The 26,776-nt window shown below is 36.6% G+C and overlaps 1 protein-coding gene across 4 annotated transcripts in view; it reads left to right on the top strand.

Moving 5' to 3' along the window:
* LOC138993983 (ABC-type organic anion transporter ABCA8-like) overlaps positions 1–26,776 on the top strand; it is a 73,610-nt gene that overhangs the window by 11,821 nt on the left and 35,013 nt on the right. For all 4 annotated transcript variants that reach the window (XR_011468363.1, XM_070393540.1, XM_070393539.1 and 1 more), the window contains 17 exons: positions 412–638; positions 1,163–1,304; positions 1,600–1,785; positions 3,018–3,165; positions 6,388–6,556; positions 8,558–8,616; positions 9,383–9,493; positions 10,273–10,448; positions 10,930–11,049; positions 11,292–11,430; positions 12,036–12,126; positions 12,893–13,032; positions 13,659–13,778; positions 20,921–21,119; positions 22,731–22,897; positions 25,357–25,490; positions 26,030–26,167. Coding sequence is in view for 3 of the 4 variants with exons in the window: in XM_070393540.1 (XP_070249641.1) it covers positions 412–638; positions 1,163–1,304; positions 1,600–1,785; positions 3,018–3,165; positions 6,388–6,556; positions 8,558–8,616; positions 9,383–9,493; positions 10,273–10,448; positions 10,930–11,049; positions 11,292–11,430; positions 12,036–12,126; positions 12,893–13,032; positions 13,659–13,778; positions 20,921–21,119; positions 22,731–22,897; positions 25,357–25,490; positions 26,030–26,167 (2,466 nt within the window). In the remaining variant the exon portion in view is untranslated. The remainder of the gene's footprint in view (positions 1–411; positions 639–1,162; positions 1,305–1,599; positions 1,786–3,017; positions 3,166–6,387; positions 6,557–8,557; positions 8,617–9,382; positions 9,494–10,272; positions 10,449–10,929; positions 11,050–11,291; positions 11,431–12,035; positions 12,127–12,892; positions 13,033–13,658; positions 13,779–20,920; positions 21,120–22,730; positions 22,898–25,356; positions 25,491–26,029; positions 26,168–26,776) is intronic.

Genomic DNA, 26,776 nt, shown 5'->3' with positions numbered 1-26,776 from the left:
AAGAGGAGAAGTAGGCTGTCATGCAGGTGTTCACACAGTCCTTCCAGGTGAATGAGCACAAGCTTCTCGGCCTAGGACGCCATGGAAGAATGCCTCATTGAAATGACATTTCACCCTGAAGCTTGAGGAAAGAGGTTTGCTGAATAGATAATGTCATAAAGACATTACAAGCAAATCATCAGGCAAGGTTAGGCAGGGAGGCGATAAAGCACATAGCAAATTTGGGGAAATGTGTGCAGTTCAGGATGCCTGGAGTGGAGGCTCCAAGCAGGCCAGTGGCGGAACAGGGAAATGAAAAGTTGGGCTAGCATCAGCTCCACACAGACCCATTACGTGTTCATAGTAAAAGAGATGATTGAAAGAAAACGGAGCCTGTCATCCATGAATATACAAGTCACTGTCTTTCTTCAGATCACAACAAATCACTCAGTGATGGAGGAATTGATGTCAGTTACTGGAAAAAATATGAAGATACATCCCTTCGTGAGTCAAAAAGGGATATTCATGGATCTCTACCTTTTCTTCTTCCTTATTTCCTTTTCCCCATTCATTTATTATGCCTCTGTTAATGTTACAAGAGAGAGGAAAAGGATGAAGGGTTTGATGACAATGATGGGTCTTCGACATTCAGCATTCTGGTGAGTCAAGTGTACCAATAAATAAAGGTAGGAGTTTAGGGAAAGTGGACTTCATTATGCAAATGTAATGACTTTCTACCTTTTTTCCTATGAATGGGATACATTGTCCTTAGTGGAATGCTTGTGAGGCTGAATTTAGGGGTTTCTATGCATCTAGAAGAGAGAATATCAGGTTTGGGTTTTGGGGGAGATGGCAAAGCAGGGGTTCTGGGGGATGGCCACTGAGTCTACAGGAAAGAGTGTGGTAGAAGTGATAAATGACAATGCCTAGGCCAGAAGGGGAATGCAAGCCAGGGTGAGGCTGAAAGGGGGAAAAAAGAGGTCAGGATCAGAAGCCCTTTTGGAGATCAGGTCTGATGGATGTACTTGAGGGAGCAAACTGGCAGAACAGGATGGTATATAGGGGCTGGGTAATTGGAATTCAAAATGTCACAAGTTGAGCTCTTCCAGGTATGTTTGAATCCACACTAGTTCATTCCCAGTGGAACACGAAATACTAAAATAACATTTTGTTTCCACATTAGGCTCTCCTGGGGTTTGCTCTATGCTGGTCTCATCTTCATCGCTACCCTTTTATTGGTGCTTATTATAAAATCTATCCAATTTGTCATTTGGACTGGCTTCATGGTGGTCTTCACTCTCTTTTTCCTCTATGGATTGTCTTTGGTGAGTTGGTGAATTACACTTTTTCCCATCTGACAAGATTAAGTGTTGGTTTTCAAATAGGTTGTTGTTCTATATAACCCTTTTCTTCCCTACAAGCTCTGTTTGCATAGGAAAGTCTGTAGACTGGTATTTGACCTGTAATGCCAGTTTTTACTGCAAATTTCAGATCATCTTTTTATATTTTATACATAGACTATTAATATAATGCTAGTTTTATATATTCAATTTCTTATGTTATTCTGTTAGGAATAATTTATAGAGAAACATAAACCAACCTAGTCTTCTCTCCCTGTAGATAGCTTTGGCTTTTCTAATGAGCGTCTTGATAAAGAAACCATTCCTCACTGGCCTGGTCATGTTCCTTCTCACTGTCTTTTGGGGGAGTCTAGGATTCACGGTCTTGTACAGGCATCTTCCTGCATCCTTGGAGTGGATATTGGGTTTTCTCAGCCCCTTTGCCTTCATGCTTGGAATGACCCAGGTGAGAAGCCATCTAATTACTTATTAATGGCATTTGTGAACCGTCTTTCTTCTCTGGGAGTTTGTTTTTGGTATCACATTATTTACTTTATTAAAAATCAAACACTAGCATCTGAAATTTTTGTTACATTTGCTATGCAAACATAGATAAGTGTCTACGCACTGCATCCTGGTGAGATTAGGCATAATAATTACCTTAAACACAACAATTAGAATGCTCTATGCATTGAGTTATAGGAGCAACTCAAATCTCAGAACACGAGACTATAAAATAAAATAAATTATATTTCAATAAAAATTAAACTATTATTTTGCTGTGTGTGAACCCTATGTTTGTCTCCTCTCTGGAATTTAACTGTCTGTAGTCATTTCTATGCTCAGTATTGTAAGGTATAAAATCCTAATAAAGACTATTTGTGAGGTTTTAAAAGCTTTCGCAGCACTTAGCCCAGTAAAATAAACCATAGGTGAGTGAAAAAATGGAAGGCCAATATATAATTCTTGGACTGTTATTTTTGGCAGCTAATTAAATATGGACAAGATGTCACAAATCTAATACTAAATAAATCTTCCAGTTCATATTTTGACTTAGTAATTGAACAGCAGGCATGATTGTAGAAACCATTCAAGAAAAGAAAAGTCAAAGTTAAAAACACCTTAAAAATGCACTTAGTAAATTACATTTCTGTTCATAAAATGTCAATCCTCTTGATCTGATTCTCTCATTGAACTTACTTTGCCATTCTTCCAATTAATGGTCATGTCACTCATTACAGGCCCATTGTTTAGTGCTGAACACAAGGACTGCTTGTTATAAAGCACTCATTAGCTTGAACATATAGACCAGCCCACTTGTTCTTCTTCAACACAACAGTGATCTTTCCAAGAGTATGAATTCTCTCTCAGGAGACATTTTCAAAGAACACCACACCTTCCTTCCATGTTCTATTTGGAAAAGATTTATTGAAGGCAGATCTCAAATGTCATCTTTTCCCATCCTCCTCTACCTCCTCCTAACACTCCCATTTCATTGGGAACATATTTTAAACTTGCATTATAGTTGTTCCTGTGCACATGCTTTCCAATAGATTTGAGAATAAAGTAGTCAGTTTTATTCAACTTTGTATTCCCGGTATGGGTCAAAGAGTGGCATATGTTATTTTTTATGCGAAACCTGTTTTAACATTTATGATAAGCCTAATTTCCCTTAATTAATTTCCTTTTAATTTTCAGCTTTTACGTGTGGACTATGATGTGAATTCCAATGCATTTCCTGCTTTTTCAAACTACTCAAGTCAAATAATTGCAGCACATTTTATGTTGGCTTTTGATATTTTCCTCTACCTGGTATTGACGATTTATTTTGAAAAAATTTTGCCAAGTGAGTAGTGATACGATTAAAATCAAACACTCTTCAATAATTTCATTTCCTAAAACGAGTCTCCTAACACGTGTGGTTTATATTTAAAGAAATATCTTTTGCATCAAGGTCATTGAAATCAACAAGGTTATTGCCAGTGACCAAATCAGTTCTTTATTTCTCTCTGGCTGTTTTGACTGGTCAGAACTAAAGCCTGAATTTTGCTTATCGAATGATGAGCCTTTGTCTAAACTTCACCCTACTCTGTGTGTGGCTTGTTTCTTTTTTAAGAGATGCTTAGGATGCTAGTTCCTAAGTGGGTCTGGCTAGGTACTTAGTCATGGAAATTTATAGCTGCTTTGTCTAACTATTTAGCTCAGTGGTTCTGTGCCCTGGCTGTACATCAGAACCACCTGGGGAACTTGAAAAACCTTCTAAGCCCAGCTCAACTCCCAGAGATTATAATTCATTTTATCAGTGGTGGGACCAGGGCACCACTATTTCAAAAAGATCTCTGCATAGTTTCACAATAGGAAAGTCAATAGGTGATCAATCCTCATTTTTATCAACCTGCAACACAAAAGAATATGAGTGCCACAAAAGCAGGGCTCTCTTTTGTTCCCAGATAAACCCCAAGCACCCACCTCAGTGCCTGGTGCATGCCAGGGACTTAGTAAGTACTTGCAGCTGAAATACTGCTGCATTTTTCCTTCCTCCTTTTCTAATGAAAGTCAGGGGCTGTGTCACCTCTGCATTTCCCATTCAAAACAGAACACCAAGGGCCTTTATTATACATTTAATCCATTTATATATTTGAGTATATATCCAAAGGAAATAAAATCACTATCTCAAAGAGATATCTGTACTCCCATGGTCATTGAAACATTATTCAGAGTAGCCAAGATATGGATATGGAAACAACCTAAGTGTTCATCAGTGGGTGAATAGATATAGAAAATGTGCTGTCTGTATGTCTATCTATCTATCTATCTATCTATCTATCTATCTATCTATCTATCTACCATGCAATATTATCCAGCCTTTAAAAAAAGAAAGAAAGAAATGTTGCCATTTACAACAACATGGGTGAATGAGCGTAGAGGGCATTATGCTAAGTGAAATAAGCCAGACACAGAAAGACAAATACTGCATCTCACTTATACATGGAATCTAAAAAATGTTAAACTAACAGTAACAGAGAGACAAATACTGGTTACCAGGGTTTGGGGACAGGGGTGAGTGGAGAAAGGAGAGATGTTGGTTACGGGGTACATGTGTTTATTTATAAGATGATGTTCTGGAGATCTAATTTACAACATGGTAACTATAGTTAGTAATAATGTATTTTATGCTTGACATTTGCTAAGATAGATCTCAAGTGTCCTTACCACACACACACACACACACACACACACACACACACACACTCAGAGAAACAGAAACCATGTGAAGTGATGGATATGTTAATTAGCTTGATGATGGTAATTTTTTTCAGGTTTCTCTGCTTTATTTATTTTTAATATAGTTTTATTATTGAAAGTATTACAAATAGTTCCCTTTTACCCCCTTTTGATCTCCCCATTCTTTATCTCCCCCCCCATTCTCTTTCCACCCCCAAGTTCATTATTTCTCAAAACATCACATTGAACACCTTAAATATATATATAATTTTTATTTGTTGATTGTACTTCAGTAAAGCTGGAAAAATTATGAAAGTCACTAATGGCATAAACACACAGAGTGGGTAAAAATGTCACCAGTGAGTAAACACAGGTAGGAAGGGAAGAAGGGAAGGGAGTGAGACTGAAGATGCATAGCGAGGTCTTGAAGCAGTGACTTAAATGTGCTGTTTTAGGTAATCCCTCAAGAACAATAACTACCTCTGCCTTCTAGAAGAGCCCAGAAAAAATAGATGTCAGGATCTACACTTTTGGCTCATACATTTATTATAGAGTTGGAATGAGTTGTACCATCCATTCACTAAGACTGAATTTAGCCTGGTATGGCTCAGTGGTTGAGTGTCAACCCATGAACCAAGAGGTCACTGGTTTGATTCCCTGTCAGGGCATTTTTTGGCTGGGTGATGGGTTTCATCCCCAGTAGCGGGCCTGTAGGAGGCAACTGATGGATGTTTCTCTCCCATCCATGTTTCTCTCTCCCTCCCTGCCCCCCAGCCCACTTTTTATATCTCTCTCTCTCAAAAAAAAAAAAAAAAGGCTGGGCTTACGCCTGAATTTAACCAAGTTTACTGTGTTAGAAATTCTTTTAAAGATAAGAAGTATCAATGTGAGAAAGGAAAATTAACTAGATAAAATGATAGAATCATGTATTAATAAATCTTGTGGCAGAATGTATTCAATTAAACTACATGGTTTTATTTGCTAGGCTTTCTAATCCAGGGGAAAAGATGGGTACTAACTAATAATATACCTACGACTGGTATGTAGGGAGTGGTCAGTATATATTTACTGCGTGGATGAATGCCTGAACATGTGAAAAGTACACAGAAGTTTGAAAACCCATCAATCTTACAGTGGAAGCCAGTTGCAGAATATTAGAGAAAAATAATTCTTCCATTTCATAATGTCCATTAACATGTCAGAAAACAGAAGTGATAATTAAGTGCAAATATACTGTGGATTCATTTCTAGAAAAAGGTTCATGGATAATGCATTCTTAATGCAGATCATAAATTTGCTTCAGAGGAATGTTAGATTTGGAGTTGAGATAAGGCATGAATTCAAATTAGCTTTTGAAATTCCACTCTGTGTTCATTTGCTATAAGTCCTTTTGCCACAGTCTCCCCAATTCTGTCACTTATTTTTATTAAATCCTAATCAAACTTCTCTTGCAATATTTGTTGATTTATATGCAATAGTTAGTCCTCAAGTCTTCCTCCTTTGCCAGTGTTGATAGAATTCAGCATGCCCGACCTATCTTGCATTTGTCTTGCAATATCTGATGTTCTTGAGGTTAAAAGGAGTCTTAACATTGATTTAAGTTCCTCCAGAATTTTTAAAGTCACAGCTTCAGTTCTTCCCAGAGGAAAAATAATTATAATAGAGAGAGACATCTTAGTGGTCTTTTCTCTCCTTAAGAAGCTACATATATCCAAACATGTATTTTTTTGTGTTGACCATGTTTCAAGTTTATTGGCAGAAAGGTTGCATTGCTATGCTGCATTGGGGTGACTCTCTCCCTTAACGTGGTGATTGACCCAGAATTTGTCTCCTGGTCATATAGATGAATATGAACACCAATACTCACCCTTGTTTTTCCTGAAGTCCTCATTTTGGTCACGACAACATAATGCTGATCATGTGGCCCTTGAAGATGAAATATATTCTGATCCTTCATCTAATGACTCTTTTGAACCAGTGTCTCCAGAATTCCATGGGAAAGAAGCCATCAGGTAACAAGGATGCAGATGGAGAACAGGCCAAAGAGTGAGGAGCTAGTAGTTCACATCTGAGAGAAGCCAAGTTCTCTCTAGTGCCCTATCAGTGGCTCCCATCGAACCTCCTCCATGCTACATTCATCACTTCCCACTTCAAGCTGAAAAAAAATTCCTTTACCTTTTTTTGTCTTATATTATTGACATTTACATTAAATACAAACTGAGATTTCACCCGCAAAGATAATTTGACAAAACACTGATCTGGATTCTCAATCTTCTCTCTGTTGTCTTCTCCAACCTTAGCCTCCAACTCAGTCTTTTCTTTGCCTGGACACATTTACTCATACATGGCTCCCACCTCGTTTATTATATTCCTATATTTTCCTCTCAATTTTTAAACTTCTCTTTTCTATTTATTGCCCTTTCAAAGAAGATGAAAGAGTAGGGAAGAGGAAGGAAGAGAAGACCTAGAGATAGTCACAAAGGGAATTGAGGGAGAAGTGCCTTTTAGAATGTGCTTTGTTTCATGCTAGGAACTTTTATTTTCAAATAAAAAATTAGGAAGAAATTTCTCAACATCCCTGACTATTCAAATTTTATTCATCTATCTGTGTCCAGCAAATATGTCAGTCTTCTATGACCTGTCTCAGATTATTCCAGACTACTGAGCTTGTAGAACCATTTAATTTTTTATTTTAATCTGTCCCATATTTATCTTTCATACTTATATTTGTCCTGTGACCTAAACTAGGTTTAACCTCCAGCAGATCAACTGGGAGCAAAGCAATGACTATACTTGATGTGTTCATATGTTTATTTTAATTTTTCTATCTCTTTAGCAGCTCACTCAACTATAAGGACTATGTAGAATGATGGTAAAATGGGATTAAAACAGAAATGAGAAAATCTAAACAGTTTATGAATGGAACCTGGATTGATGAATACATGACAAAATAAGAAATATAAATTTGATGCAGTTTATGGATATGTTTCTGATAAAATAAAATAGGTAAAATGCCTAGGAATCCAGATCTACAATAGCACCCAACATACTAATTCCATTCCTTTCTATTACCATAGTCATCATCATAAACCAATATCATCTGATGTTTACTGAATACTTACCAAGAACCAAGCACTATGCATGCAAGATGAAATACTTTACTCATCCTTCAACACAGCCCTAAAGCACTCCAAATTATTAATTTACAAAATCCAAATTTACTCAGAATATTACATTGGCTAAGGTAACAGCTACTAAATGTTCTAGCTGGGGTGAGCTCAGGTGGGTAGGACTGTAAAACCCACTGCTCTCACTGTTATGATCTTTGCCTCTCTCCCTTACTCCACCCTGACCTTGGCTCAAATTAACCAAAGGTATCTCCAGCCTGAGTCAGTAGTTCACAATGAGCCCTTCAAGGAATGGATGCCTGTGTTACCTCTTGGTCTAGTTTCTTTGGCTTTGCAGTCTAGAGATGATCCTCGTTTTCAATAGTAATGTAAGGTTCCACCTCAGTCGTTGGAATAATATTATCTGGTGATGTGTTCCAAGCATTGGGAAACTTTAAAACTTGGCAGGTGGCCCTGGCCGCGTGGCTCTGTGGTTGAATGTTGATCTATGAACCAGGAGGTCATTGTTCTATTCCCGGTCAGGGTACATGCCTGAGTTGTGTACTCAGTCTCCAGAGTGTGGGGTGCAATAGCAGATAATCAGTCATTCTCTCTCATCGTTGATGCTTCTATCTCTCACTCCCTCTCTCTTCTTCTCTGACATCAATAAAACATATTAAAAATTTTTTTTCGCAGGAGAAGCTATGTGCAGCCAAGGCTAGGGAAGAATACTCTACCTGATTCGCACACACAAGCATGATTTCCAAAGGGTACTATAAATTCCCAGTTCTTCTATGCCCTGAAGGGGGCAGGTTCATAAATCATGTCAGCCAAACATAGAATTACCAACTAAAGAAAATCGTCAGAACTTGAAACCTCTTTTTCTTCTTCTTTTTTTTTTTTTAGAATAAGAAACGTTACAAAAGAATATAAAGGAAAGCCTGATAAAGTAAAAGCTTTGAAAGGTAACATTTAATTATTATATTGATAATAATTTTCTGATTTTCATTCTTGTTTCTTACACTTGTTGAACAATTACTGGTGGTATTTCAGATTTGAAATTAGTTATTTAGTCATATGATAAAATTTCCTTTCTAACAATTATTTCTACTATGTAAAAGAAAAAATTGATTGTGTTTTCAAATTATATATGACTTTGAAAGATATATTCTGTCATACTTAGGTAGTCTAAGGCTATTCTGGGTTGTTCTCTACAAACTCAAATTTTTCTTCTGTAATTTTAAAGCTATTGTAGATATTGCTAATTTTATTTTGTACAAAAATGTCATATACACCAAAGGATTTTTATCCACATAAAAATTTGCCGAAACCGGTTTGGCTCAGTGGATAGAGCATCGGCCTGCAGACTGAAAAATTTACTGAACTATTAAAGTATCATTTATATTATTTAGTCAATAAATATTAACATTCACCTGCCATATACCAAGCAATATCAATGAACTTAAGAGTATACTAGTAAGAAGTTTCTTGGTTTTAAAACAAGTGATTTCAAATTTTTAAAAGAGGATGCACATATAAATTTATAAAAGCATTTTTTTTATTTTGAGTTTAACAACCTAATATATTCATATATAGAAAACATGGCCATTCAAGGAAATAAAAAGACAAATTTAAGCTCCACAATAAATTTGTAGTTTTTTTCCTACCTCGCAATCTCTTTTCCTTCCTTCCTTTCTCCCAGCCTTCTTTCCTTTTCTTTTTTCTTCCTAGATCTGGCATTTGACATATATGAAGGCCAAATCACTGCAATACTTGGTCACAGTGGAGCTGGAAAATCAACACTATTAAACATTCTTAGTGGGTTATCTGTTCCCACCAAAGGTAAGAGGGTTCTTCTCCCCTAAAGTCAGGCTGACAAATAAATCAGCTGTTAATAAAAAGTTCTTGTGATCATTAATCACAAACACAGATTACCAGAAATAAACGGAAGTTAATTAATAGTATTCTATAGAGGTATGCAATATTTAATGGAATTTGATTATTTCATGATTTATTTTCTGGTCCTTTGGCATTCCAACTTGTATCTGTTAGCTTTTGCTGCACAACAAGCATTCCCAAAGCTAATAGCTTAAAATAAAAATGTTTGCTTATTTCTCATTACTCTGTGGGTTGGCTGGTGGTTTTTCTGCCTGGATTAAAATACCTGGGGCCAGACGCTTTAGCATAGCCTTACTCACACATGTGAGGCTCTAGTTAGAACCACAGCACCTCTCTTTCTACATCTCCCAGGAAGCTAGTTAGGGATTCTTCATGCAGTGATACCCATGACTCCAGAAGCAAAGAGAGGGCAACCCCAGGGTGGAGGCACTTTGCAATCCCTGCTTATATCACATCTGCTAAAATGCCATTTATCATAGCACCACACCTAACTATGAGGGGAGAATAAGTAGACTACATCTTAATGGAAAAAACTGCGGAAGGGACCTTTCTTCTACCCCATACACCACGCAACTAAAATGGAAGTTCACAATACCTGAGTTGTATAAACCTTGAAGATAAAACCATATTATCTAGAATGCAATAAATAACTCTATAGTGGCTTTTCATTTAGAAAAATATCTTAAGTATAATCTGATGTTAACTTTTAATCTTTGTTATAGGTTCCGTCACCGTGTATAGTAATAAACTTTCAGAAATGGCTGACCTAGAAAATATCAGCAAGCTCACTGGAGTTTGCCCACAGTACAATGTGCAATTTGACTACCTCACTGTAAGAGAAAACCTCAGACTCTTTGCTAAAATAAAAGGGATTCCACCACAGGAAATGGAACAAGAGGTACATAAAAGTATCAGAACTAACATATTGGCCAAAATGAGATCTTTAAGTCTATTTGCACTGAGTTCTTATGCTTTCATTAAATTATCTTTGAACAAAGTCATTGTAAGAAAGTTGGACAGAAAATCTAATTTAGGTATTTATCTGAGTTAAATGGTTATCTAACATTTATGTATAATTTATATGCCAACCATTATCCTTAGCTTTAAATATACTAAGTCATTTATTTCCCATAACAACTCTATAAGATAGATGCTATTATTACTCCCATTTTACATATGTGGAAACTGAGGTTTAAGAGAGCAAGTAACTTGACCAGGACTATGCAGCTAGTTAATGTGGAGTGGTATTCAAATCTAGTCAATTCTGACTCAGAATGTGTGCTTTTAACCATTACACTTTCCTGCTTTGTATTTATCAATGTAAAAATAAAAACAGAAAGGAATCTTGTATCATGACACAAATGTTGTCATTTGGTTAGATACAAAGAGTTGTGCTGGAGTTGCAAATGGACAGTATTGAAGACGTCCTTGCTCAAAACTTAAGTGGTGGACAGAAAAGAAAACTCACTTTTGGGATTGCCATTTTAGGAGATCCTCAGGTAAATAAGATGAAATTTAGAGATGGATTAAATTTTTTAAATTAAAACTTTCCATAGTAGTTCCAACCTTTTATTTGCAAAGGACATCTGTGATAAAATATTTCTGATGGGACATTTTATATAAGAACAAAGTCCTAACCACAATGATCGTTGAAATATAAATAACATGGTTTCAACGTGTTTTCTGGAAGAACTATATACTTTATTGGAAAGATCCTTTTATATACACCCCTCCACTGTAGATTTTCCTATTGGATGAACCAACTGCTGGGTTGGATCCCTTTTCAAGGCATCAAGTGTGGAACTTGCTGAAGGAGCGGAAAATGGACCGTGTGATCGTGCTCAGTACCCAGTTCATGGATGAGGCTGATGTCCTGGCTGGTAAGTACTTGGATACTGGTTTCCTTTAAGTATCATGATGAAAACTTCATGAGTTTTGAGAAATATGGATTATATGCTCAGCAGCTGTATTGTGTAACCTGGTCTCCCAGCTGTAACCAGCCATTGGAACAGCTGGCAATGATATGAACTGGCCCAAGAGTCTTACTCCCAACCACTTCTATGTATGTCCTAGGATTTTGTATCCTTTGATTACATGGAGGTATGATCTGCCAGGAAACTCACTTATTTTGAAGGAAGAGTCTATATTCAAAGGCATCGGTCCTTTTCCTCAAAATTGAAGGAAATCAACTTAAAATATTCAAACAATTTTGATGTTTGGTCCATTAAAATGTATAATGTGATGATTCTCTATATTCAAAGATTTATCTGCATAACCTCTGACTGGCTGGAAGGGAAAACAACAGAGTAAAGTATATAAATAAGATTAAAATGTGTCTATTTCAGTGAGTTTTTATGAAGCCCTGTATGTGAAAATATAGAAGCTCCTGAATTAGAGTTGGATCATGCAGACAATGACCTATCTTTTGGGGGGAAAGAACGGTCAACTTCTTGACAAACTTTCTTCTTTGCTTCTTCCCTTTCAGACAGGAAAGTGTTTCTCTCCAAAGGGAAGCTGAAGTGTGCAGGCTCAAGTCTGTTTCTAAAGAAGAAATGGGGGATTGGGTATCACTTAAGGTATGGCCACTTGAGGAGGCTGGAGAATGAGAAATGGGCTAAAGCAAGACATGATGCTCAGAGCAACGCATCACAGCACACAAGGAAACTTTTGATTATTATATACAGATGTTGATGTATACATATATACACATATACACAAATAAAAATGAGATGTATAGACAGATATAGAGATTAGAGATTAGGAGAGAGAAACAGATACAGATATATAGAGTATATAGTATGTGTATATGAATTATTGATTGGCAGATTTTAGAAATTGAGAATATAAGATAACAAAAAAGTTTAGATAAATGTGATAGAAAATATATCCACAACACATTATTTGGTAAGAAAGGTATGTATTAAGGGAATTTTCTCAACTGACATTGTATTTCACAACCTCATCATCTCTCACCCAGGGTTTTAACAGTCTCAAGCAGACTCCTTGTTTCTTCTCTTTCCCCTAGCTCTTCCTCTTCTCTCTTGTTCTTTCTCTCCTGTTATTCTCTTCATTTTATTTTATTACTATTTTTAGATAGTAACATATTCTGTTATTATTGATTGATTCAGAGATAAGGTGCTTAACATTATTGTAGTTAAATCTTTTACTTTAGGAGGTAGGCACTATATATAATCTGATTTTTCAACCTCTTATTTCATGTTTGGGTGACCTATTTCTTGCATTAGATTTTATGTGATTTTTCTTTGTCTCCTAGAGACAAGTAATTTTCTTCATGCAATTGGAGACAATGTTAGATAACACAGATATATTTTTTATCACCAGTTTGCAGTTGAATGAAATGTGTGTTCAAGAAAAAATAACATCCATTGTTACAAAGCACATCCCTGATGCCAAATTATCAGCAAAAAGTGAAGGAAAACTTGTCTATACATTGCCCTTGGAAAGAACACATAAATTTCCAGGTAATGTACAAGAATATCCAGAAATGAAATACTTAAATGTTATTCATAAAAATAATATCTATGATAATTACTGTAACTAACGTTTATTAAGAGCATAGTAGTACAATGTGTTAAGGTATTTAAAACACGAGATAAGAATAACTAGACTCTGCCAGGGTCCAGCCCCAGCGGTCCAGGGGTTCCCAAAGGTGTGGACGGAGTCGGGAAGAATGATTTACATGGAGACAGATTCTCCGTGGATCTTCCCAGTGCCTGGCTGAGGCCACAGAGAGAGATGCAGAGGCAAGCTGAGCCTTTATTTTATAGTCAGAGGTAAACAAGGTAGTGGTTACCAGAGTTACACTGTTCTTGTGAGTTTCACTTGTTTTTGTTCTTGTTCTTGCTGCACTTCCCTCAGCCCATTAGCTTCCCAGATAAGATCTAGGGAGCGTCATAAGGTCAAGCCTAATTATGGTAAGAGGACTGTGCCCTCTAAGCTGGGACTTATTTGTGACTTTGCCAACAGGTCAGTCCGAGGCTTAACCCTATAGCTGCTCCCCACAAGACTCTTATCTACAGTGGGAAATATTATATTCTAATTGATACACTATGCTTGTTTTGACTTGCTATTGTGTATGTGTTTTTAGAACTTTATGAGAACCTTGATCTCTGTCCTGACCTGGGAATTGAGAATTATGGTGTTTCCATGCCAACCTTGAATGAGGTGTTCCTGAAACTAGAAGGAAAATCAACTGTTGATGAAACAGGTAAATAAAATTCATGAAAATGATCATGTAAGTGTATTCATAACACCTGGTCCACTATATACTTCAAGAAGACACCATTCCAGGCCCTGGCTGAGTATCTCAGTTGCTTAGATCATCATCTCGATACACCAAGATTGCAGGATGGATCCCTAGTCAGGGTACATACAAAAATCAACCAATGAATGCATAAATAAGTGGAACAACACTTTTCTCTCTCTCTCTCTCTCCTTCCTCTTCTCTCTAAAACTCAATAAATAAAAAACTAAAAAAAAAAGGCAGACACCATTCCAATAACATGATTCAATAACATGATTACATGTGGGGTTCCATGATTAAGGCCATTTTTGGACAAGAATATATTAAGGTGAAGTGCATCGCTGTCACTTTTGTTACCTCCACTGCCAATATTGCCTTGATATTAAAAACGGTCCATTTTCTTCTACCCAAGGCTCATAGCCCTCATCGTATCCCATTTTCCAAAAGCAATTTCAGATGAAACACTTATTCTAAATCTCTCTCCAAGCACTTTGAATGTGACATCACGCTGACTGTTGGTCTCCATAGTTTCTGAATTGAGGATTTCTATGTATGATGAGTTGTTTTTTTCATGATGTTTTCTGTCTTTGGCTTTGAGAATTCAACTATGATGTCTTCAGGTGTGGACCTCCTTCTGTTTATCATATGTGGTATTTGTTGAGCTTCCTATATATGAAGATTAGAGTTTTTCATCACATTTTGGAAGATTTTAGCCACTATTTCTTCAACTATACTTTCTTTCCCTTTCTCTCTATACTGAAGCCTAATTTGTCTAATATTAATACAACTGGAGGCCCGAAGCATGAAATCCATGCAAGTGTAGGCCCTCCAGCCCTGGCTTCATCCGGAAGGTCATCCAGAAGGTCATCCGGACAGTCAATCAGCTGTTCAGCGTTTTAGTCGATTTGCATATTATGCTTTTATTATTATAGATTGCTTTAATTTTCATGTAATTTATGACTTTGATCTTTTTTAAACCTGTTTATGCTTTCCATTTAAAATGTATTTCTTATAAACAGCATATAGTTGAATTTTGCTTATTGAGACATGTCTTATAGTGGCATGTTTAGTCCATTATTTTTAATGTGGTTGTTGCTATAGTTAGGTTTAATTTACAGTTAACTCCCTAGTTTGTAGCATGTCAATTTGTAACTTGTTTCTCTAGGTGAGCACCTCAGATAATTGTTTCCTTTCCCAAGTTTCCAAGTCACACCTAGGTACTATGATGATCTTGCATACTTATCTTAGCCTCTTTAATATATTGTCTGTGTCCATCTAAGATTTTCTTTCTGGTCCTTTTGTTCAAGTGCCTACAGTATGAGGGGATGTTATCTGTGATGTCCTTAATATAACAAATGCCTATAGTAAGCACAGTAAAGTCCATCTGAAGTGGGCTTTTTTTTAAAATTGTTTTATTGCTTAAAGTATTACAAAGGGTATTACATATGTCTCCTTTTTTCCCCCGCCCTTGACAATCCCTTGGCCTCCCCTACCACCCAGTGTCTTATGTCCATTGGTTATGCTTATATGCATGCATACAAGTCCTTCGGTTGATCTCTTACTCCCCCTTCTGCCCCCCTACCCTCCCCGGCCTTCCCACTGTAGTTTGACAGTCTGTTCGAGGCTGCTCTGCCTCTGTATCTATTTTTGTTCATAAGTTTATAATGGCCTTTATTATCCATGAATGAGTGAGATCATGTGGTATTTTTCCTTCATTGACTGGCTTATTTCATTTAGCATAATGCTCTCCAGTTCCATCTATGCTGTTGCAAATGTTAAGAATTCCTTCTTTTTTACAGCAGCATAATATTCCATCATGTAGATGTACCACTGTTTTCTAATCCATTCATCTACTGATGGGCACTTAGGCTGTTTCCAGATCTTAGCTATGGTGAATTGTGCTGCTATGAACATAGGGGTGCATATATCCTTTCTGATTGGTGTTTCTGGTTTCTTGGGATATATTCCTAGAAGTGAGATCATGGGGTCAAATGGGTGTTCCATTTTTAGTTTTTTTGAGGAAACTCCATACTGTCTTCCATAGTGACTGTGCCAATCTGCATTACCACCAGCAGTGCACGAGTGTTCCTTTTTCTCCACATCCTCTCCAGCACTTGTCGCTTGTTGATTTGTTGATGATAGCCATTCTGACAGGTGTGAGATGGTACCTCATTGTTGTTTTGATTTGCATCTCTCGGATGATTAGTGGCTTTGAGCATGTTTTCATATGTCTCTTGGCTTTCTGAATATCCTCTTTTGAAAGGGGTCTATTTGCCCATTTTTTGATTGGATTGTTTATCTTCCTTTTGTTAAGTTATATGAGTTCCCTATAAATGTTGGAGATTAGGCCCTTCTCAGATATGGCATTGGCAAATATGTTTTCCCATGCAGTGGGCTTTCTTGTTGTTTTGTTGATGGTTTCTTTTGCTGTGCAGAAGCTTTTTATTTTGATGTAGTCCCATTTGTTTATTTTCTCTTTAGTTTCCAATGCCCTAGGAGCTGTATCAGTGAAGAAATTGCTTTGGCATATGTCTGAGATTTTGTTGCCTTTGGATTCTTCTTGTATTTTTATGGTTTCCAGTCATACATTTAAGTCCTTTATCCATTTAGACTTTATTTTTGTGTATGGTGTAAGTTGGTGGTATAGGTTCATTTTTTTGCATGTATCTGTCCAATTTTCCCAACACCATTTATTGAAGAGACTATCTTGACTCCATTGTATGTTCTTGCCTCCTTTGTCAAATATTAATTGAGCATATTGGTTCCAGTCGATTTCTGGGCTCTCTATTCTATTCCATTGATCTATATGTCTGTTCTTGTGCCAGTACCAGGCAGTTTTGAGAACAGTGGCTTTGTAATACAGCTTGCTATCTGGTATTGAGATCCCACCTACTTTGTTCTTTCTCAGGATCGCTGCAGCTATTTGGGGTCTTATTTTATTCCAGATGAATTTTTGGAGAGTTCGTTCTAGATCTGTGAAATATGCCATTGGTATTTTAATGGGAAGTGTGTTGAATATATAGATTGCTTTGGGTAGTATAGACATTTTAATGATGTTGATTCCACTAATCCATGAACACAGTATGTTCTTCCATCAGTTTATGTCTTCCTCTATCTCTCTTTTCAACGTCCTGTAGTTTTCTGAGTAGAGGTCTTTTAGCTCCTTAGTTAAGTTGATTCCTAGGTATCTTAATTTTTTTGGTGCGATGGTAAATGGGATTGTTTTTTAGTCTCTCTTTCTGTAAGTTCACTATTGGTATACAGAAATGCCTTAGATTTCTTGGGGTTAATTTTGTATCCTGCAACATTGCCAAATTCATGTATTAAGTCTAGTAGTTTTTTGATGGAGTCTTTAGGGTTTTGTATGTATAATATCATGTCGTCTGCAAATAAGGACAGTTTTATTTCTTCTTTTCCAATTTGGATGCCTTTTATTTCTTCTTCTTGTCTAATTGCAATGGCTAATACTTCCAGTACTATGTTGAACAGGAGTGGTGAGAGTGGGCATCCCTGTCTTGTTCCTGTTCTTAGGGGAAATGGTGTTAGTTTTTGTCCATTGAGTATGATGTTGGCTGTGGGCTTGTCATATATGGCTTTTATTATGTTGAGGTATGATCCTTCTATTCCCACCTTGCTGAGAGTTTTTATCAAAAATGGGTGTTGGATTTTGTCAAATGCTTTTTCTGCATCAATTGATATGACTATGGTTTTTTTCTTCAATTTGTTTATGTGATGTATCACGTTTATTGATTTGCGGATATTGTACCATCCTTGCATCCCTGGGATAAATCCTACTTGGTCATGGTGTATGATCTTTCTGATGTACTGCTGGATCTGATTTGCTAAGATTTTGTTGAGGATTTTGGCATCTATGTTCATGAGGGATATTGGCCTGTAATTCTCTTTCATTGTGTTGTCTTTCCCTGGTTTTGGTATCAGGGTGATGCTGGCTTCATAGAATGAGCTTGGAAGTGTTCCTTCCTCTTGAATTTTTTGTAGTAGTCTGAGGAGGATAGATTTTAGTTCTTCCTTGAAGGTTTGGTAAAACTTCCCTGTGAAGCTGACTGGTCCTGGGCTTTTGTTTGCTGGAAGCTTTTTGATGACTGCTTCAATTTCTTCCATAGCTTTTGGCCTATTGAGATTTTTAGATTCTTCCTGATTGAGTTTTGGAATGTTGTATTTTTCTAGGAATTTGTCCATTTCCTCCAGGTTGTCTAGTTTGTTGGAGTAGAGTTGTCCATAGTATTTTTTAACAATCATTTGTATTTCTGTGGGGTCTGTTGTTATTTCGCCTCTATCATTTCTGATTTTGTTTATTTGGGTCCTCTCTCTTTACTTCTTGGTGAGCGTGGCTAGAGGTTCATCAGTCTTGTTTATCCTTTCAAAGAACCAGCTCTTGGTTTCATTGATTTTCTGTATTGTTTTTTTGGTCTCCATGTCATTTATTTCTGCTCCAATCTTTATTATCTCCTTCGTCCTGCTCACTCTGGGATTTTCTTGTTGCTCTCTTTCTAATTCTTTGAGATGTAGAGTTAGATGATTTACTACCATTTTTTCTTGTTTTTTGAGATAGGCCCGTAGAGCTATAAACTTCCCTCTCAGGACTGCTTTCATTGTGTCCCATAGGTTTTGGATTATTGTGTTTTCACGCTCATTAGTTTCCAGGATGTTTTTAATTTCTTCTTTGATCTCATTGGTAACCCAATCAATATTTAATAACATGCTATTCAGCTTCCAAGTGTTTGAGTATTTTGGGTTGTTTTTATTGTAGTTTATTTCTAATATTATGCCATTGTGGTCTGAGAAGATGGCTGGTATGATTTCAATCTTCTTGAAATTGGGGAGACTTTGTTTGTGACCCAATATGTGGTTTATTTTTGAAGATGACCCATGAGCATTTGAGTAGAATGTATATTCCGTGGCTTTGGGGTGAAGAGTTCTGAAGGTGTCAATCAAGTCCATCTGATCTAGTGAGTCATTTAGGATTGCTGTTTCTTTGCTGATTGTTTGTCTAGCGGATTTATCCAGTGATGTCAGTGGTGTATTAAAGTCCCCTACTATGATTATATTATTGTCGATCTCTCCTTTGATATCTTCCAGGAGTTTTTTTATGTATTTGGGTGCTCCTGCTTTGGGTGCACAAATGTTTATCAGGGTTATATCTTCTTGTTGTATTGATCCCTTTAGTATTATGAAGTGGCCTTCCTTATCTCTTGTTATGGCCTTCACTTTGAGGTCTATATTGTCAGATATAAGTATTGCTACCCCAGCTTTCTTTTCATTTCCATTTGCCTGAAAGATATTTTTCCATCCCTTCACTTTTAGTCTGTGTGAGTCCCTTCTTCTGAGGGAGCAAATGTATGAGTCATGTTTTTTTATCCATTCAGCCACTCCATGTCTTTTGGTTGGAGCATTTAGTCCATTTACATTTTTAAGTTATTATTGAAAGGTACTTGTTTGTAGCCATTTCTATTTTTGTGTGGCTGTTTTCTTTCTGAGCTTTTTATTTCTTCTTTTTACACCAGCCCCTTTAGCATTTCTTGCATTGCTGGCTTGGTGGTGATAAACTCCCTTAGCCGTTTTTTGTCTGTGAAGCTTCTTATTTCCCCTTCAATTTTGAATAATAGCCTTGCTGGATAGAGTATTCTTGGGTTCAGTCCTTTGCTTTGCATCACTTTGTAAATTTCCGTCCATTCTTTTCTGGCCTGATGTGTTTCTGTTGAGAAATCATTTGAAAATCTAATGGGAGATCCCTTGTATGTAACTTTCCGTCTCTCTCTTGCAGCCTGTAAGATTCTCTCTTTGTCCTGAACATTTGCCATGGTAATTATGATGTGTCTTGGTGTGGGTCTTTTCGGGTTCACCTTGTTTGGGACTCTCTGTGCTTGTGTGATTTTTTCTTCCCCACCTCAGGGAAGTTTTCTGATATTATTTCTTTGAATAGGTTTTCTAACCCTTGTTCCTCTTTCTGTTGTTCTGGCACCCCTATTATTTGTATGTTGTTTCGTTTCATGTTGTCCCAAAGCTCCCTTAGGCTCTCCTCCTGTCTTTTAGTTTTTTTCTCCAATTGCAGTTCAGTTTGGGTGTGTTTTGCTTCCTTGTCTTCTAATTCACTAATTCGGTCCTCCGCTTCTCTTAGTCTACTGTTGATACTTTCAATGGTGTTTTTTATTGCAGCTATGTCACTCTTCATTTCTTCTTGGTTCTTACCTAAGTTATTGATTTTTTTCATCCATTTCTTTTTGATTCTTACATAAGTTATTGATTTTTTCATCTGTTTCTTCTTGCTTCTTGCATAAGTTGTTGATTTTTTCCTCCATCCGGTTTTTGCACTCTAGGACCCTTAATCTGAATTCTTTTTCTGTCATGTTGCATGCCTCTGTATCACTTAGCTGCTTTTCTGGCGAGTCCTTCTTTTCTTTCCTTTGGAGGTTTCTTTGCCTACCCATGTTTGATCTCACTGACATATCTAGATGTTGAGTCATTCAGTGGCTGCTCGTTGGGTGGCAGTGGCTCCTCGGGCTGCAGTTGCTCCTTGGGCGGTTGTGGTAGCAGGTGCTCCTCAGTTGGCAGCAGCTCCTCTGGTGGGTGCTGTTTACAGCTGTGGTGGCTCTTCTGGCTGGTGGGTGGAGGCTTCACACACAGCTGCTATTCCTTAGACAGAGGGTGTGGTGATCAGGAGGCTGCTGTTGCTTGGATCTGCTTTCCATGAGAAACAGGTCTCCACATAGTCATGCTGTCCCAGATCTGGTGTTTCCAGGTTAGCAGCTGATCTCTGGATGCCGGGTCTTTGGGTGTACAGTATACGTTTCCAAAAAACAGCCACTCAAGATGGCGCGGTCTCCACGGCTGAGCCGGCACCCTGGGAGAGATTTCAGCCGCAGTCTAACCACCGTCCGCTTTCTCCAGGATTCCTCCAACTTTCCCGGCTGCAAACTGTCTCTCAGCTGAATATCCTCTGCTTATTTGGGCTGTATGTTACCCGCTTCAGTGCTCACCCTAACAGCTCCTGGACAAGGCACTGGACACATCCGTCTATACCTCCGCCATTTTTTCTCCCCCTTTGAAGTGGGCTTTTTATGCATTACTTATTTTGTGTTTGGCAGGTATTGCCACATCTGGGGAAGTACACGGAGAAGGAGCTGAAGACACAGAAAGACTTTGTGAGATGGAACAAGTTCTCTCTTCACTTAGTGAGATGAAGGAAAGACTAGGTGGCATGGCTCTGTGGAGACAGCAAATCTGTGCAATTGCAAGGGTCCGCTTATTAAAGCTAAAGCAGGAAAGAAAATCTCTTTTATCACTGTGAGTATTAGAGTGCCATAGCTTTTGGTCAGTCAATGCATTAAAAAATACTAAGGCCTAAAAACAAGAAAAAAAAAACAAAAATAAAAATAAATGTCTGCATCTGCAAAACTGGATAAAGTATAAAGCTCAATCTAGTTCATGGCCCTAGTTTTTATCTACTAGCTGACTAGCAAGTGGAATTTATACGATCTTAGAGCCAATTTTAGGGGAAGAGTTCCATTAATGTAAGTTTTTGTGTAATATTTGCTATCCCTTATTTATTTGGGGTTTTTTTTTTGGTGTGTGTTTTTGTCAGTCCTCACCTGAGGATATGTTTCTATTGATTTTAGAGAGAATAAAAGGGAGTAGGAGAGACAGAGAGAGAGAGAAACATCAATGTGAGAAAGACACATCAATTGGTTGCCTCCGGCACTCTCCCCAACCAGGAATCAAGCTTGCAACCGAGGTACATGCAATTGACCAGAATGGAACCCGGGGCCCTTTAGTCTGTGCACTGACTCTCCATTAACTGAGTCAAACCTGCTAGACTATTTGCTCTCCTTTAGATTTTCTATGGCAGATGACAGAAACATTGGGATGTAGACCTTATTTCCAGTGTCCATATGCCAATGTCTCATTTTAATTGTTATCTAGCCATGCTACTGACATAGCCCTAGCAGTCCTGACTTTCCCATTACGTCCTACTTGCTCTAACCTAGATGTCCAAACTTCCCTCCAGCCCTCTTAAGTGATGGTAGCTCACTCTCCATACATACTGTGTGCATAATGGGCACCATCGCTGCTCCTAATAATCATGTCACCTCTCAGTAGAACCCTGGTGTCTATGGGATTTTAGCTATCAATCAAATTATGTGCCTTGTCTATGAATATGTTGATTAAGCATCAAGGAAATAGTTGGGTTGGCACATAATAGAATCTCAATAAGTACTTGCTAAATAAATAAGTAATGAGAATTCATTGAGAACATTTGACTAGGAGATGAGCATGATGTAACAAAATCTTTAAGCTAAATCTGGCAACACCATATAACAGTGCCTCAAGAGATGCCATTCCTTTAGCAAGAATTGCCACAGGATATTTCATAAAATTAGAAATTAAAAATGAAGAAAGTTTACAAAATAAGATATCATGAAAAATAATAAAAAATTTTCAACTTATTTAAAATGGAGAGCACAGGAAAATAAAGAGTAAAAAATAATTGAAAATTTGGCCTGGAGATTCAAGAAACCATGCAGTCATCCCAGGACTAAGTGAAGAGGATTGGCCATGAAGAAAAGTGAGTATAAAGTGTTGGTGAATGAACACCACACTGGAATTCTAGGAAAAGGCAGAATCTAGACACAGAGTTAAAGGACACATGTCCCATGATAGTGTACAGGGTGGCTCATGGCCAGAGAGGAACCAGAGAAATGAACAAAAGGATAAATGTACAATTTATCATCTCTAACTTAGAGGTAGGAAAAGGACAGGGTACTCAGTAACTGAGTCAGAGGGCTATATGTTTAGTTTTCATAGTTTATTGATCTCATTCAATTAGAATCTGCCTAGATCATTTTAAAAGGTTAGGACATGACTATGCATTCACACTGGCAATTTTCTTCTGTTTAGGCTATTGATTCTAGGAACTGGAGTTTTTTCTGTTCTGTGGGACTACATCATCTTCAGTATGTATGATGTCAGTTACACATGGGAACTTTCTCCCCATTTATACTTCCTTGCTCCTGGACAACCACCGCATGATCCTCTCACTCAATTATTAATCATCAATAATACAGGTAATAATGTGGTGAATAATTCTTCTCCAATACATTCACTGTTCAGAGCATTATTTAGACAACATAAACATGAGAGAAAAAAATGAGCTTTTTACTTCTTCAGCAGGTGTTCAAAACAATTTATGAAGGTTGGGGATGATGAATATACAATCCCAAAATAGAGCAGGAATTAAGAAAGTATTTTTCAAGGAAAAATAAATGATCTGATGACATTTTGCAAAATAAAAATGTTTATACCCCAAAACACATTTTAATTGCTTAATATATAATTCAAATTCCATATTTTTCATTTAAAATGTAAAGTTTAATGGCTCTTAGTGTATTCACAGAATCATTTAATCTTCAATACAATTCATTTTAGAATATTGTCATCTCAAAAAGTAATCTCATATCATTAGTAATTATTTTTATTCACTATGCCCCCAGCTCTGATCAGTCACAAATTGATTTTCTATTTCTATGGATTTGCTACTCTAGACATTTAATAGGAGTAGGTCCATACACTATATGTATGATCTTTTGTGACTGACTTTTTTCACTTAGAATGTTTTCAAAGTTCATCTATGTTGTAACATGTGTCAATACTTCATTTTTTAAATTGTTGAATAATGTTCTATTGAATGGATATACCACATTTTATTATTCATCAGAGGGGTGTATTTTAATTGGTTTTTTTAAAATAATTTGCAATTATGAATAATGCTGCTATAAACATCCATGTACTAGCTTTTAAGTGAATGTGATTTTATTCATTTCTTTCGGATATAAACCTGGAGTAGAATTGTTGTGTTATATAGTGATTATATTTTATCTTTTAAGGAACTGTCAAACTATTTTTTAAAGTGACTGCATTAATTTACATTTGCGTTAGCATTTTGTGAGGATTCTAATTTCTATACATAAAAAAAAACAATTTTATTAAAAAGTAAATAATATACCCCCAATTGTAGTGCTGAAGTGCTATTTTATATTCCTAAGTAAAGAAGGCTGTGATGTACCTTACAAAGAAAATATGTGTGTTAGGTTAGTTTTGTTCAGGCATGCATTTATAGTGCTGTTGGCTGGGAGATCAAGGTTAATGAATCAACAATGAATATACAGAAACATACATAAAATAAAATAATGCACTAGTTGGTTATAGACCAGAGGCTTACAGAGACCTAAACCTGTGTTTTCACTATAAGCACTGACCCAGTATTCACTAATTTAGTGTTTATGATAACTTTCTAGTGACTTTATAGAAGTAAGTACATAACTACTGTGAATAATAATAATAAACTGTAAATGTCTTGCAAATATCTTATTTCATCCTGTAGATTATCTTTCACTTTGTTATTGGTATCCTTTGAGGCATAATGTTTTAGTTTTTATGAAGTCCAACTTATTTTTCCCCTTTCCTGTGCTTTTGATGATATATTTAAGTAGGCTTTGCCTAATGCAAGATCACAAACATTTACTCCTGTATTTTCTTCTAAAGCTCTTATACTTTTAGTTCTTACATTTTGAGTCTGTGATGGATTTTGAGTTCATTTTTGTGTGTGGTGTGAGGAAGGGATGCAACTTCAATAGATTTCCAGTTATCTTCCTGGGAGGGTCAGACCACCAAACTTTCCCATTCCCTCCAGCTTCATGTAGCAGGATCTTGAGACCACCAGAAATGGGGGGCTGAGAGATCTGGAGTTCTCTTCTTACCCATAAGGGAGACGCTCTAATTTATGGAGAAGTGGTTTTCAATCATCCTCATCACAGTTCCTCCCTGGAAGACACTATAGACTGGGTTTGAGGAGGTAGAATCCCCTGAACCCTTCTCTAACCCATTCAGAGGGGAGCTTTTGTTATGCTGATCAAGAAAGAGTTGTGAAGGTATAGGTCTTTGTCACAGTTTCTTAGTGTTCTTACACAGATTTAGTAAATTTTTCTTAAATAAATTCCTTTTTTCATTTTCTGTATGTCTTTAAGATAATAAAAAATGTCATCTTGGGGATTTTTAGTAATTTTTACAAGTTATGGTTGTTTTTCTGGGGAGAAGGTTTATGGAGCTCTTTATATAGCCATTCAACAAGTTGTCTTCCTGTATCAAGAAACATTTTGAAAATCAATTAACAATCTAGTGAGAGTGAAGTGAGATTTAGCCAATTTGGTGATTAATTAGTAGAGATTATCTATGCCATTGAAACCATATTGGTATAGCTACTCAATGAAATCTTCTTGGAGAAAAATCTATTACATATGCACCATATAACAGTGATCATAGTGAATAAATATATTATAAAGTAAAATCCATCAAAGTGAGTAGATTTATAAATTCACAGTAGCAGGCATGTTATTATGTGGAAAGATATCCTAACAGCCCATATTACAGTAAATATTGCATAAGGTCATTAATTTTCATTTCACTGCACTAGTTGACATTGATTTTCTTTGTTTTGAGATACCTAATACATTAAACTACAATTTAGGGGCAAGCATTGATGACTTCATACATTCCGTGGAGCTTCAGAACATAGCTTTGGAAGTGGATGCATCTGGAAATAGAAATGGCATAGACGATCCATCTTATAATGGAGCCATTATAGTGTCTGGTCACGACAAGGTATGCTGGTCTCCATTTAAGAAATTATCCTACAGGTATGCAAAGCTAATAAACTATCAATATACTCCGGCCTTCAATTTAGGAAACAAAATGAAAAACAAATACAGGGGTACTTCTTTCATTATTTAGTTAATCATAGTCATTTGTATGATAAATAATTCACATATCAGTCACTGTCTACCACACACTGTGTGTATTAGCAAAATAAATACCATACAATACCCACTGTCAAGAACATATTTAAGTCCGAAAAGTATGTATTTCCTCCCAAGGATTTTCTAATACATATATGCTGAAACTTCTGTTTTCATCTTAAACAATAATATTTGATTCTACTGTAAGTCAGACACCTGGTGTCCTGAAAGCCAGATACCACCTATATACATGTTTCGGCTTATTTAACACAATGTTTGTTTTTGTTCAGATTATTTAACACTGTTTTTAAAACATGATTTTTAATTAAAGTATTGAATTTTTAATTCTTTAGGGAAAAAAATGAAGATCTCTGAGAATTTATAACCTTGCGTTTTCTATTTTAGAATTACACATTTTCATTAGCATGCAATACCAAGAGACTGAATTGCTTCCCAGTTCTTATGGATATTGTTAGTAATGGGCTGCTTAGAATGGTTAGACCATCAGCACGTATTCAAACTGGGAGAAGTACGTCTTTGCTGGTGAGTATGTACTTTATGACTCCCTCATCAGGCATCTCATGGGTGGCTGGGATTTTATTTTTATTGAGTAAAATCTGCAGGGTAAATTAGTGTTTAGATTCATGCAAGTTCTGTGGCTTTGATAAATCAATGTAATTTTTCAAGCTTCGATTTTTTTTTAATGTAAATAGAACTAACAAACTATATTTTCAAGAGAACGTGAAGAAATGAAAGTCAAATCCTGCAGTTCTGTGATTGGCACTTTCCTTACTCATACATGTGGGTTTCAAGCCAAAAATCAAGCTTCCAGACTGGATAGATATTCAAGCGTTTGGTAACAAAAGGGAAGTAAGGTAGGGTTATACATAGTCTGTTCATGCTCAATTAATATTTGACAAAGGAGGCAAGAACATACAATGGAGCCAAGATAGTCTCTGCAATAAATGGTGTTGGGAAAATTGGGCAGATATATGCAAGAAAATGAAAATAGACCAACAACTTACACCATACACAAGAATAAATTCAAAATGGATAAAGGACTTAAATGTATGACGGGAAACCATAAAAATTCTAGAAGAATGCAAAGGCAACAAAATCTCAGACATAGGCTGAAGCAATTTCTTCACTGAT

The sequence above is a fragment of the Myotis yumanensis genome, unplaced genomic scaffold (assembly GCF_028538775.1).
Source record: "Myotis yumanensis isolate MYYU_CA2020_CCGP unplaced genomic scaffold, mMyoYum1.0.hap1 SCAF_16, whole genome shotgun sequence".
Taxonomy (NCBI): Eukaryota; Metazoa; Chordata; class Mammalia; order Chiroptera; family Vespertilionidae; genus Myotis; species Myotis yumanensis.
Note: the sequence above shows the minus strand (reverse complement) of the source record. Positions and strands in the feature narration are given on the sequence as shown.